Source organism: Siphateles boraxobius, unplaced genomic scaffold (assembly GCF_051911475.1).
Source record: "Siphateles boraxobius isolate OS27281-9 unplaced genomic scaffold, OSU_SipBor_1 24, whole genome shotgun sequence".
In the NCBI taxonomy this organism is placed as follows: Eukaryota; Metazoa; Chordata; class Actinopteri; order Cypriniformes; family Leuciscidae; genus Siphateles; species Siphateles boraxobius.
The window spans coordinates 15466905-15481459 of record NW_027508855.1 but is presented as its reverse complement, the minus strand read 5'-3'; the positions used below and the strand labels follow the sequence as shown (position 1 = coordinate 15481459).

General features: G+C 35.7%; 1 protein-coding gene across 1 annotated transcript in view; it reads left to right on the top strand.

Moving 5' to 3' along the window:
- pole (polymerase (DNA directed), epsilon) overlaps window positions 1-12539 on the top strand; it is a 29450-nt gene extending 16911 nt beyond the window's left edge. Inside the window, exons 32-49 of the mRNA XM_077241645.1 lie at window positions 1319-1462; window positions 3244-3384; window positions 3598-3751; window positions 3919-4025; window positions 4691-4867; window positions 5508-5731; window positions 6059-6279; window positions 6996-7200; window positions 7310-7483; window positions 7819-7944; window positions 8077-8209; window positions 8355-8559; window positions 8943-9074; window positions 10174-10367; window positions 10962-11162; window positions 11363-11488; window positions 11614-11703; window positions 12272-12539. Coding sequence (XP_077097760.1) covers window positions 1319-1462; window positions 3244-3384; window positions 3598-3751; window positions 3919-4025; window positions 4691-4867; window positions 5508-5731; window positions 6059-6279; window positions 6996-7200; window positions 7310-7483; window positions 7819-7944; window positions 8077-8209; window positions 8355-8559; window positions 8943-9074; window positions 10174-10367; window positions 10962-11162; window positions 11363-11488; window positions 11614-11703; window positions 12272-12373 — 2856 coding nt within the window. The 3' untranslated portion in view covers window positions 12374-12539. The remainder of the gene's footprint in view (window positions 1-1318; window positions 1463-3243; window positions 3385-3597; window positions 3752-3918; window positions 4026-4690; window positions 4868-5507; window positions 5732-6058; window positions 6280-6995; window positions 7201-7309; window positions 7484-7818; window positions 7945-8076; window positions 8210-8354; window positions 8560-8942; window positions 9075-10173; window positions 10368-10961; window positions 11163-11362; window positions 11489-11613; window positions 11704-12271) is intronic.
- The last annotated feature ends 2016 nt before the right edge of the window (window positions 12540-14555 follow it).

Here is a 14555-nt window from a genome sequence, read left to right as displayed (position 1 = left end):
ATTAGTGATGTGCGGATCGTGGTTATATCCTTGGACACAGCAGATTGTCCGCAAGTCTGGAGGGCCAAGTAAAAAAATAACATTCCACTTTTTTCATGGGTGGGTCGTGGATGGATGAGATAAATGTGTTGATTTTAATAAACGGAAAAGTACCTCCTAGTTGTCATTATATAAAACACAAAGGAAGAAGCCTACATTAGATATTGCTGGATAACTTAACAGCTTTTACTATTTCCACAAATTTTACACAAGTAATTCTGATAAGAGTGTTTTCCAACATAATGATAAAAATATCAATGAGTTTAAAGCTTCATTTTTCGCACTAATTTTCAGACTCTCATTAAGCTACGCAGTTGCGGGGTCCACTTGTTTAAGCAGCAATGTAGGCAAAACAGATCCGGAAGAAATTTAAAAACAAAGAATTTAAAAGGAAACAAACTGAAGCAATGAAAAGTACCATGTGAGGTCAGTGGGGATAGTTTTAGTGTAGTTAATCAGGACGAATAAAGTGTTGGGTGTGTGATATGTAATGGCTGTGAAGCGCTGTGTTTATATGACAACAAACTAATAAAGCCTGTATCCAGAATTTGCTTGAGCGGAACAAATTTAATTTCTTGTGTGTGTGATGTTCGGGAAGTTGGAGTGTTGGAAACAGTGACTATAAGTTTGAAGGGTGTAAAGCCTATGTTTAGGCTATTAAAGAAATTTCATTTTGCCAAATAAACACTTTTACTTTAAATAAATGTTTATTTGAAAGCAGCCTGTAATATGTTACCATATCATCACGCTTAACACTAAGAATTAGAATATTTGTAATGTGCCGATCGGGTGCGGATATCGAAATCGGAGAAAATCATATGTTCGGGTGGATGAAAAGCGGATTTGTGTGATGTTAGATTTCACTTTCATTCAAATGTTTGTTTTTGAAAGAAGTCTCTTATGTTCACCAAGGCTGCATTTATTTGATCAAAATACAGTGAAAATAATATTGCTGTGAGATATTGCAATTTTAAATAACTGTTTTCTATTTTAATATATATTTTAAAATGTAGTTTATTATTGTGGTGCTAAGCTGAATTTTTAGGATCATAACTCCAGTAATGATCTTCAGTATCACATGATTCTTCAGAAATCATTCTAATATGCTGATTTGCCTGAAATCTTTTATAATATTATAAATGTCTTTATACTGTCACTTTTGATCAACTTAATGTGCCCTTGCTGAATAATACTATCCATTGTATCTAAACTATTAAACATGACTACTGTTTTGTTCTTTTTGTCACAATGCATGGTGTGTATCTTTATCCACCTCTAGATTGCAGAGACCAGTCACCCAGGTCTTTATAAGTTGTGGGCGGTCATTGGCAGTGACTTGCACTGCATGAAGCTCAACATCCCACGAGTGTTTTATGTCAATCAGAGAGTGCCTAAGCAAGAAGAGGGGGCTACCTGCAAAAAGGTCTGCTGTATAAAATTTTCAACACCAATTTTGTCGATGATCTGTGTAAGGAGAAATCTTCATGTTCTTGACTATAAATTAATTTAGTGCCAGTTAAAGATTCAAGGGAATGTGTCAGTGAAGAATTTGATCTTGCTTGGAGATTAGCTTAAAGCTTCCTTTAAGGCAAAGAGTCAATCACAATATAGAAATCTGCTTAGCAAGATGATGAATATTGCAACAATATTAATTTACATTTATTAACAATAATATTATCATTGCTAATGTTGTTAATATTTATTAATAAAAATGTACCTATATTTGGCTCAGAATCATGTATTCCAAAGAGTTGCAATGATTCAGCATGGATATTAGGCTTGGGCGGTATCCAAATTTTGATACCGTCAAACCTCCTCTCTATTTTACCGGGGTATACGGTATTACCGTGACTAATTAAAAATGATGACATAAGGCTCAGACAGCGTCACCAAACTGTTGGCTTGTGCGCACACCGTTCAGAAACTGAATACCAGATCGGGCAAAAAAAAAAATCAAGGCCAACCCGTGCACGTTGTGTCTGATCCCGGCTGACGGCATTAAATGTAATATGAGGCGGAGCCCTATTTAGACTTGACTATTTTTAATACGTGGGCCGTTATAATATGGTGGCGTAAAATAATTTTTTAACCCAGGTGCTGAGGGGGTGGTAGATATAAATACTATTTATAAATGAGCAAAAATGGGACACTTAATAATATTTAATTATTTTAATTATGACAATTAAAGTATTCATTTTATTAATTAATTTAAATTAAATTAACAAGCAACAAGCAAGAAGTGCATTTGTAAATCCGGTGACACGCGTCCATTGATTTTTATTAATACAACTTTTCTGTCAGTTCTGCAAAGATTAAGTTGACGATGTCCTAGTGAACGCGCATATATATAGAGAGAAATGCAAATCATGGATTACATAATCAGAAGGTATAGGCTAGCCTTTTTCTTTTTGTTTTGAATTGTTTCGTTTAAAGAAATTTCAAGCTCTATTTAGATATAGGCCTATCTGTCATGTCTGTGAGACATACACTGAGTTTCAGTTAATTTATGATGAGATTTCAATGCAAGTGACCGCGGCGCGCCAGCGCACGATCATGTCATGATTATGTTGTCTGCTATATTTGATTCTGATTTATTAAATCCATACAATTTATACAAAACGAAATTCACTTTAAAGAAAGGCCTTTTACAAAATGAAACTTAATTAAGTGGTCAATGTCTGACTCCCGATGCATCGCATCTTTATCGTGCTGTTCAGTTTTCATTATCAACGTAAAAAAAATAACTTTATAATATTTTAACAAATATAAACTAATGCGCTTATTGAATGAACTCGGGGCAAAATGCATCCTCGCAGCAGTGAGCGGGTGGTTGTTTCGGAGATGCGACATTAGGTTAGAGGTGTTTCCATCTCTCGCGGTCACCTTTTTTATTGCAACATTTACAAATTGCCTCGTCAGTATTTACCGCCTCTCCCTTCTCTCTCTCTCTCTTTCTCCTCCACACTGTCACTTGATGACAACTACATAAGCATTTTTAGACACTGAATAAATGATATTTATATGTTATATATAAGTGCCGGTAATGACGGTATTGAAACTGATACCGTTGCTATTTTAAGACCCCGCGGTATACGATATTACCGAAATACCGCCCAACCCTAATGGATATTTCAACTCATCCATCAAAGCTGTGCTCTTAATTCAGTTAGGGACAAGTCTCACTTTGACCCATTTAAATGACAGGTGAACCGGATACTTCCACGTTCCAGTGTGGTGTATTACCTGTATCAGTATGCAGTTTCTGAGGACATGTACCAAGAACACCTCAATGAGATCAATGCAGATCTCTCTGCTCCTGATATTGAGGGTGTCTATGAGACACAGGTAAATGCCGTTTCCAAATTATGACATTTTGCATTTTAATTACTATTATGGTATATGAATTTGTCTTTAGTTTTGTAGTCAGCCTGTAATATTCTAGACTAATTGGAGATTTCCAGAGAGGGTTTCTGCTCTGTGCTGCATTGACCTTATCTTGCAGTATCTAAAGAGGTCATTTCCGTGTGTGTGTCTCGTGCCCTCTCACACGACCTGTAGGTTCCGCTGCTGTTCCGGGCTCTGGTCCAGCTGGGCTGCATGTGTATGGTCAATAAACAGGTGGTCAGAGCCCTGGCTGGCAGAGAGGCTGATACCTTTGACCTGGAACACCTAGAGATGAGATCCCTGGCCCAGTTCAGCTACCTCGAGCCAGGTGAAATAATCACTTTCAGTGTGGTTTTAGTTCTTTTTGTAATTGGTTTCATTTTTGGTTAAAATTCGTACAGGCACTATAGTAATGTTTGCGCATCTGTTTAGTGGCTGATGTGCTTCTAAACGTTTAAGCTAAAAATATGTTTGGGTGTGTTTCATATGTTACAGGCAGTGTAAGGCACATTTACCTGTACCATCACAGTCAGGGCCATAAGGCTCTCTTTGGCCTCTTCATACCGTCTCAACGTAAAGCCAGCGTCTTCGTTCTTGACACAGTAAGCTCCACATTTTAACATAAACTTTAAACTCAACAAGGAGGCAAAACAAAATAAGACAAATATTGTGATTTATATTAATATGACTATATGATAATAAGTATTATTATAATTTTGATTATTATTACTAAATAAAAACAAACAAAATAATAAATATTACTATAAAATAAATTCATATAAATCATAGTAAGTATTCTGTATTCTAGTTTTATTAAGAAATTGAGAAATTAAAATTACAATGCTAATATTTATGGCTGTCTTAATTTCTTAATTTTTAAGCATTAACTCAAGTGCTTAAAGCTTCTCTCTTGTTATCAACAGTTGGTTAATATGCGCTTCTCCTAACAAGTTTAGGAAGATGGTTGGTGCATATTGCATTCCCAAATGCGTATTATAAGTGATCCAAACACTACTAAATGCAGAGATGGGTTTGTGTGGAGGGGTGTTTACTGAAAACCAAGCTACACTGAGGCACTGAAAACGCTGTGACAAAAACACCATGATCTATTTGCATGTAAAAGTACAGTAAACAAGCAGCATATAAATGTATTTATTTAGTTAAATCACAGCTGGTTTTATTTCGATTAATCATGCAGCCCTGGAATAAATGCACAGTGCAAAGATGATGATGCGGTTTACACTACTGTAATTTACACCACATGTAGGTACGCAGCAATCAGATGCCGAACCTGAGTTCAGTGTACGGAGCAGAGCGCACAGCACTGCTGGAGAAGACCACAGAGGAGCTCCTGCCACCTGAGAAACATCAGTTTGAAGTCCGTGCTGAAAATGACATCAAAGCCATCTACCGTGCACTGCAGCGCATTCTCCTCAACTATAAGGTACAGCCTCAACATGTTATATAAAGTGCCCCATTATGCTATTTTAAAAGTTCCTAATTTTATTGAAGGTCTCCTTCAATATTGCATGCATACATTCATTAAGATTTTTTTCTCTCTCTCATAATATATTTTGTAGAACTACCTCTTTTCTCTTCTTGCCCCTTCTACAGTGTCTGATGTTTTTCATTCAGCCATGGGTGGAGTGTGTGTAAGGCTGGGCAAGGCTTAGCCTTTTCACTTAAACCACTGACTGCTGCTGCTTCTGATTGCTTTTAGAGGGAAACGTTGCCTGTGACGGCTGATCTAGAACAGTTTTCTTCGTAATAATAGCATATTGGCGAAACAGATTTGGTGTGTGCGCTCTTGAGACCGTCAACAGTTTATATTTACAATGTGTTTTTGCCGCATTGAACAGTAATAAGTTAAATCAGTATAAGTTAACTTATAACAAACAAAGTGTAGACATTATCAAGGCTAAATAAGAGATTCATTCTGCAGCCAGCTTCATTGATTTATAGATTGCGATGAATTGAGATGACTGACAGCTTTTAAGTGATAATAAAGGGAGGGCTTAATAAAGGGATTAAATGTGTTTTTAAATAGAAAGTTAATTTCCTTAGCCTTCCTTACTTGTGTACAGGAGGAGCGCCGTGGTCCTACCCTGATCGCTGTTCAGTCTAACTGGGAGCTGCGGCGTCTGGCAGCCGGCATGACTGTACTAGAGGAGTTCCCGGTGGTGCCAGTTCACATTATAGATGAGATAAGCTACAATGTACTGGACTGGCAACGACATGGAGCTCGCCGCATGATCAAACACTACCTGAACCTGGACAGCTGCCTCTCACAGGCTTTTGATATGGCCAGGTACACCACACAAATTTGTCACTGTCATAATAGAGGTTTTATTTCAATTTGACGATGAGGTTAGATTTATTTAATTAATGGGGGAAAAAATTGTCTGTGTGGGGTTGTGTTCTTCTTTTCTGTGGAGGTGAAGACGACAACTCCAATGATTCCATGCTCATTCACGGCATCATCAAGCTACGCCTTTGTTATTGTTTTGAATAAGCGACCTCTAGCGACAACTTACATACTGTGCCTTTAAACCCCCCCAAAAAAATCAACATCAGGGACCGTGCTAGGAGAAGCTGACTTCAGACTCATTTACTGTAATGTCCTTTCTCTCTGCAGGTATTATCACCTTCCCGTGGGAAACCTGCCTCAGGATATTTCTATATTTGGATCTGATCTATTTCTTGCACGTCATCTGAGAAAGCACAACCACCTGTTGTGGCTGTCACCTACGGCACGGCCGGACCTCGGGGGGAAAGAGGCTGACGACAGCAGACTGGTGATGGAGAGTGATGAGAGAGGCTCCATGGAGATCAACAGCCAAGGCTGCTACTCCACAGGTAAGCAAATTAAGACACATGATCAGACACGCAGACTAGGAGTACAGCAGATAATAAAGGCACAGCGAGAATATTGTATTTGTAGCAGGAGATGGCAGTATAGCCTAAATATCCTCTTAATTTGTTATTGCAATAATTGTATTTCTTTTTGACAGCTACATCATTATTAGATTACAACAATAATAAACATAAAATGCATTATGAATATAAATAAAAGTAACTATTACAGGCGCTTTTATTTATCTTATTATATTTATACAAAATTGTGGTAAATAAATGAAATGCTTTTTTTTATTAAATACAGTAATTGCTGGTGTTTTTATGTCATATTTATGCAAAATGATGGTAATATATATATATATATATATATATATATATATATATATATACACTTTTTTTATATATAATAATTTTCCTTTCATTTTAATTTTTAAAGAACATTTTATTTCCATTTCCACTTGAAATTAAGTGCTTATATTTGAAGGGGAAAAAATAAGTAATTATACAAACAAAGAAAATGCTGATGCTGCATAAAAAAACAATTAGGTACTTTACAAATAAATATCATTATGTGCTATTCTTTAGAGACCCACCAAAAAACCCTATCTATCGCGATATTAAAGAACAGATGATGTATCAGGTTGTAAAGTTAATATTAGTAAAAATATTACTATAAAAATGTATTTTTATAAAGTACTTTTTGCCAATTTTTCCAGTTTGTGTGGAGTTAGATATTCAGAGTTTGGCAGTGAACACCATTCTGCAGTCCCAGCACGTTAACGACATGGAAGGCGGGGCTAGCATAGGCGTCAGCTTTGATGTCATTCAGCATGCATCACTGGAGGAAATGATGTCAGGAAATCAGGGCACAAACGCGGTGGCCAGCTATGACGAGACAGCGCTCTGCTCTAACACATTCAGGTATGCATGTATAAAGGATTAAGGCTAGTAAACATAATCAAACCATCTTGTTTTTTGCAAAAACTCATTCTGTACAAAAGGGTTCTCACTGTTTTCCATCCTTGTGTAGGATTCTGAAGAGTATGGTTGTTGGTTGGGTTCGAGAGATCACGCAGTATCATAACGTCTACGCTGATAACCAGGTGATGCATTTTTATCGATGGTTGCGATCACCCAGTTCTCTGCTGTACGACCCGGCCCTGCACCGCACACTCCTCAACATGATGAAGAAGATCTTCCTACAGTGAGTACAGGTTACAGACTACAAGTTTTATGTCAACTTGATGTTTTGAGTTAAAGAAAGTTGCTCTATTAAGGTGTGGTCACATTAAATCAAAAAAGGTGTGGTCACAGAAATCAGTTTCAAACCATGCAGCTTTCTGTTCTGGTATGAACATGTATGCATTTCACTGATACTTTTGTCCAAAACAACTTTCAAAGTATAAATGATCAGTTCATGTATTCCCTGGGAATCAAACCCATTATCTTGGTGTTGTTAGCACTATGCTCTACTGTTTGAGCCACAGAATGAATACTTATATTTTTCTGATTTTAAACACTTTCTATTAAACACTTCAGACTTGTGGCAGAGTTTAAGCGCCTGGGATCATCTGTGATCTATGGAAACTTCAACCGCCTCATCCTCTGCACCAAGAAACGACGCATTGACGACTCCATTGCATACGTGGAGTATATCACTAACAGGTTTTAAACCCTTTTTAAAAAAAATTCTCGTCTAGACTCTAATACAAGTTTCTTGTGCAATGTTCAAGTCTCTGAAGTCCCAACTTTATTATTAAATCCTTTTGTATTCATTTTCTGTTTTCTGTTTGTCAGTATCCATTCAAAAGAAATCTTCCACTCTCTGTCCATCACATTCTCACGCTGTTGGGAGTTTCTGTTGTGGATGGATCCTGCTAACTATGGAGGAGTGAAGGGAAAGCTGCCCTCTAGCCTTCTGTATGGAGAGGTAAAGCACAAGGCCTAGAAACAACTTGCTCAACTTGGAAATTTTCAGTGTAAAAAGATTGGTGACATTTATATCGTTCAAGTTGAGTTTCAATGCACATTTATTTTATTTTTTATTTTATTTATTTATTTTTTACCAACTTTAGCATGGCAATGAAAAGCAGACAAAAAAAGATGGAGCCGAGGGAGATGGAAGTGAGGATGAGGATGATGGTGAAGAAAACCAAGGGGAGGATGAAGAACAGGACGGGGAAGAAGATGTTGAAGACCTGATTGAAAGTAACTGGAACATCATGCAGTACCTTCCTCAGACGGCATCCTGTCAGAAATACTTTCTTATGATCATTTCAGGTAACATTACAGATTGCATTTGTTTTCAAAATTCCCATCACTGTCCTTTTTTCGCCTTCCAAAAAGTCTTCATGCGCCATGTGCACTAGCAATCAAAAGTTTGTTGTCGGTAAGACAACAAAGTCTCTTATGTTTTTCAAGGCTGCTTTTATTTAATCAAAAATACATTAAAAACAGAAATCATGTGAAATATTACAATTTTAAGATGTAATTTGTTCCTGTGATGCAAAGTTGAGTGGTCAGCATCAGTACTCCATTCTTCAGTATCACATGATCCTTCAGAAATCGTTCAAATATGCTGATTTGCTGCTCAAGAAATATTACAAGTGAATTTATAATTTTATTATAGTATCTCATCATGATAATTGATTGGTTGTTTGCAGCCTACATTGCAGCTGTCTATCACAGTATGAGACAAGAGCTTCGGCGGAACGCCCCAGGCGCTACTCCCATTAAGAGACGAGGAGCGACCCAAGCATCCCAGCAGCCAACTGGGGATGTCAGTGCACTTCCTGGTAAGACATATAAAGTTTCAGTTTTATATGCTTTTGTAATGGGTTATTTATGATTGTATTCTTAAATAAACTACCCATGAGATTGATCCTGATGAATTATTACGCTGTCATTTGATATTTTCATTTTATTTTGTTAAGCAAAATTTAGAGAGTTGATATTTTCAAAGATGAAACATTGAAAGCATCCTTTTAATTGTTCATGTTATTAAATTAAAATTAAAATGTTTTGCAAAAGAGGTACTTTTATTTAAATATAATAAATAAATTGCTCTTCTGTAGCGCTGGGCAATATGTATTTTTTTAAATACTACCATACTGGTGTGTAGATGAAACAATTGCTACATCTATTCAATGGCCATGCAGAGCGATATGTAGATAGTATTGAGAAGAAACCTCAACGAACTGCATACCCTTGTACTAATGGTTAGTTAAGTATAACACAACAATAAATATTCCACACAAATACCATGTAGAGCCCTATGATTTCCGGATGCAGAAAACTCCAGTCACGCGCTGCAGTTTCATCTACTGCACACACACTGAAGCGCTCGTGGTGTTTTCAGTATATGAGGACATGGACACATGAACTTCATCTGCAGAGCTGCTCTGAAAGTCACTTCACGAGCATTTCAACATTTCATTTGATAAAACTATCATTTCATATACACAGAAACTCAAAGGTCTTCACTACAGCCCATCAAATTAAAAGTTCAGTTTAACTTGAAGAAATTATAACAGAAATACATTACTATTACACAGTAGAGTGTACTTCAAGTAATAACAACACTGTTTATTAAAACGCAGAAACTTATATGTCTTCATTACAACCTGCCAAAAAGATTCATTAAATTGTTCGTTTTATAAACTGTAAATTTGTGTTTGACATTAGTGTTTTATATTTTATGTACCCCTGACAGAAAGATTTAGCCAGTATAAACCTGTATAAAGGTCCAGTAATCAAAAAATAATAAATAAAAAAAATAGTGATATACCGTGCAACTGCCAGAATCTTTAAAAAATACTATGATCTGTATTTTTGGTCATACTATCCAGAATCTCTTCTGTAAGATTCACTCATGTCGTTATTTTTCTTGTTTAGGTTTGATCACGTTCTCCCAGGAGTACGTGTCAAGTGAACTCACACAGAGTTTTTTCACCATCACTCAGAAGATTCAGAAGAAAGTGTCGAGCACTCGCAGTGTTTCACTCCCTTCTGAGATGTTTCCTGTTCTTCCTGGTTCTCACTTGCCCCTCAATAACCCTGCTCTGGAGTTTATTAAATATGTCTGCCAGGTATCAACATGCACCTCTCGCTCCTGTGTTTTTTTCTGCAGAATTGTGTTTTAAACTCCTAAAGTTGTAACCATATATTTCTACTCAAGACTACCTTTCAAAAGTTTGAGTTTTTTATTTGACATACTCCTAAAACTCAAAAGTAACACAGTACAGGCGTTTCAGAAAATTGTTTCAAATGAATGCTCTTCTTTTGAGCTTTTAATTCATCAAATAGTCCTGCAAAGAATCACAATTATCCACAAAAATATTAAGCAGCACGAACTGTTTTCAACATTGAAAATCATAATAAATGTTTCTTGAGCATCAAATCAGCATATTAGAATGAAGGATCATGTGACAATGAAGAATGGAGTAATGATACTGAAAGTTCAGCTTTGCATCACAGGAATGAATGACATTTTAAAATATATAAAAATAGAAAACAGCTATTTTAAATTGTAATAATATTTCACAATATTACTGTTTTACTGTATTTTTGATCAAATAAATGCAGCCTAAGTGAGCATAAGAGCCTTCTTTCACAAAAATCTTCCTGACCTCTAACCTTTGAACATTGTAATGAAGATGTTTCTGTGCGTAATGTCCCTCCAGGTGCTCTCTCTGGACACCAACATTGTCAATCAGGTGAACAAACTGAAGCGAGATCTTTTGCGATTGGTGGACGTTGGAGAATTCTCCGAGGACGCCCAGTTCCGTGACCCCTGCAAGTCCTACGTCCTGCCAGAGGTCATCTGCCACCACTGTAACTTCTGTCGTGACCTTGACCTCTGCAAAGACCCTGCTGTTTCCCAGGTAATAACCTGACTCTCACTATTAAAGTTTGTTCTATTTAATCCTGTGGTTAATTGGTTTGCTACTCACTCATGTTTATGTTTGACTAAGGGTTTTTAAGAGTTAAGCTACAACTACTTGGTGTTTTGCTACATGTCAGGCGATCGAACTAGCCAAAAAAGACAATAATATTCTCTCTTCACACTTCTTTCCTCATGTAGGATGGTTCAGTTCTTCCTCAGTGGTTCTGTTCTAACTGTCAGGCCCAGTATGACACAGAGTCTATAGAAATGGCCCTGGTGGAGGCGCTCCAGAAGAAACTCATGAGTTACACCCTACAAGACCTGGTGAGAGACACATTTACCACTTTCAGAGTGTTTTAGATTAAATCTTTAAGTGTAAGATTTCCAAGTTTAATGCATGCACATCCTTTGACCCTCACTTCTGTAAATGGCACTTTATCCCATCATAGGAATGTGCCAAATGCAAAGGAGTGAAGGAAGCCAACATGCCGCTGTACTGTAGCTGCGCTGGAGATTTCAACCTCAGCTTCACCACAAAGGTACTTGTGTAATACTAATATGCTAATACTTCTGTGTATTAGCATTACTGCAGTTCAAAAGTTTGGGGTCAATAAGATTTTGTTCAACAAGGATGCTCAAAAAGTGAAAGTTAGTTGCTCAAAAAATTAGTTGCTCAAAAAGTGACATTAAAGATAATTATAATGTAAGAAAAGATTTTCATTTCAAATAAATGCTGTTCTTTTGAACTTTCTACTCATCATAAAATGAGTATTCTACTCAAGCACAACCATTTTTAACATTTATAATAAAAGTTTCTTGAGCAGCAAATCAGCATATTAGAATGATTTCTGACGGATCATGTGACACTGAAGACTGGAGTAATTATGCTGAAAATACAGCTTTGCCAACACATGAATAAATTAAATGGCAAACAGTACTTTTAAATTGTAATAGTATTTCACAATATTTTACAGTTTTTACTGAACATAAGATACTTCTTTCAAAGGGTTAAAAAATATTACCAAACCCAAATTGTAGTGTATGCTTTACAGCCAATGGACCAGCTGTCATGTTTTCTCATTTCCACTTGTTTGGATGTGTTTGCAGAGCTTCTCTGAGCAGGTGGAAGTGTTCCGGAACATTGCCGCCCACTATAATATGAGCTTCCTGCTAGAGACCATTGACTGGGTCCTTAGTATGAACGCATAGATGCTGTTCACCTGATACTCTCCATTGTTTGTGCCAAACTATGTGTTTGTGCCATTTGTACAGATCTGAATTCATTTGACGTTTGTGTACATTATAACAGGGGAAATGTTTTGGTAATGGACCTTTTTTTATTTGTGTGTTAATAAATATTTTTGCATATGAAGAATTCACTTTTGCAAATGATCTTCAATCATTACTTCCTGAGTAACCAAGTGTAAATGATGATTTTGGTCATTATGGTTACTAATTGAATCTGCAATGATATGGCTCTTTCTCACAGTGGCATGCAACTAATATGTCCCTGTGGTAATAGTCCATTTGGATATCACCTCTTTTTGACGTTTATGAGTTTAATTCTGTAAAGAATATGGCTTTTAGTTTTTGTAACCACATATAGAGCTATTTGAGGTTTGCAATAGCCAGCTTAACTTAATGAGACGTCCACATCACAGCCTGGCTCCCTAGCTCTGCCTTCCCACTTTACATTACCACATTATAATTAGATTTCTTATCTCTGAGGCAACGACCTGGGCATCATGGAGATATATGACATGCTGTCCAATGTGCAATTTGAAATCCAACCATTGCGAATTGGCATTGCTGCACTCACCACTTACTGAAATGTAAGAGCAAAAAGCAAACGCTTTAAAAGATTTTTCTTTTCCAGCAAACAGTCAGTCAAAGTAGGTACTTCACATTCAGAACATGCTTGTTAAAAAAATGATGTAATCAGATTTCTTTTGTTATTTTATACTGTTTGTTTTGTTTTGCATTTGTTATTTTACAAGTTTAAAAAAAAAAGTGACCTTGGAGCATGTCCTGGTATGACCTTGTACATTTGGAGCATGTCTAAATGCAGTTTCAAACCCTAATTATATATATATATATATATATATATATATATATATATATATATAATAGCAATAAATATTAATATTAAAGGTTATTAAGTCAAAAGGTTATGATCAGTATATTTAAATTTTATTTATTTTCTTATTTTTTTCATAACACTTTACAATAAGTTCCATTTCTTAACATTAGTTAACATGAACTAACAATGGAGAGCATCTATTAATCTGATTTTGCTATCTTGTACAACCTTGAGCTTGGGAAAGGCACTTTATAAATTAAAATGTATTAATATAAATTTCAACATTTACTAATGCATTGATGAAATCAAACATTGTATCTGTTAATATTATTTAATGGACCTGAGCTTACATGAACTATAGAAATGAACAGTGGTTTATTAACTAACATTTACAAAGATTAATAAATACTGCAACAAATGCATTGGTCATTGTTAATGTTAACTAATGAGACCTTATTGTAAAGGAATACTTTTATTCAGCAAGGATGCATTAAATAGATCAAAAGTTTTTACATTGTTACATCCTGCACTTTTGAACTTTAAATTCAACAAATAATTCTGTACAAAAAATATATATATTTTCAGGAAAATATTGCACAACTGTTATCAACATTAACAGTAATAATGTTTCTTGAGCAGTTTCTGAAGGATCATGTGACACTGAAGACTGCAGTAATGATGCTGACAATTCAGCTTTTACATTTTAAAGTATATAAAAATACAAAAATGTATTTTAAATTGTAATAATATTTCAAAATAATAATTCTTACTGTATTTAAATAAAATAAATGGAGACTTGGTGAGTATAAGATGCTTCAAATACATAAAAAAAGGTTGCAAGTCTTAAAAAAATAGAATTGTTGATGTTTGACAACACAACAATTTGGGTACAAATTCAGAAATTAAAATGAGATTACTTGTCTTCTAAGTTTAATAGACTAAAATAATTGTTGCAAGTAGTCTATATAAGAATGCTGAAGACAAACAGTAACATAGTCCTGCTAAGTTCATTTGTCTGTCCATCCTCTTTAGCATCTGGTTTCAGTCTCTTGTCCTGTCTGGAGATGAGGTTTTATATGCACCCTTGATCATTACTTAAAAGATTGATCCATAAACCTCAAATGTGTGAGCTGCATAAATCCATAGGTTTCTATTAATCACATTTAGAGATCTGGGCAGATGCAATTTCTCTTCCCCTAAATTTCATTACTGTAACCAATCTCACAAGAGGAGTTGTTATCTTGTTAGCAGTGTGAGTGCTTCTCTTCGGAGAAACCATCTCATCTTTCCTTATGCAAGAGGATTTTTGAT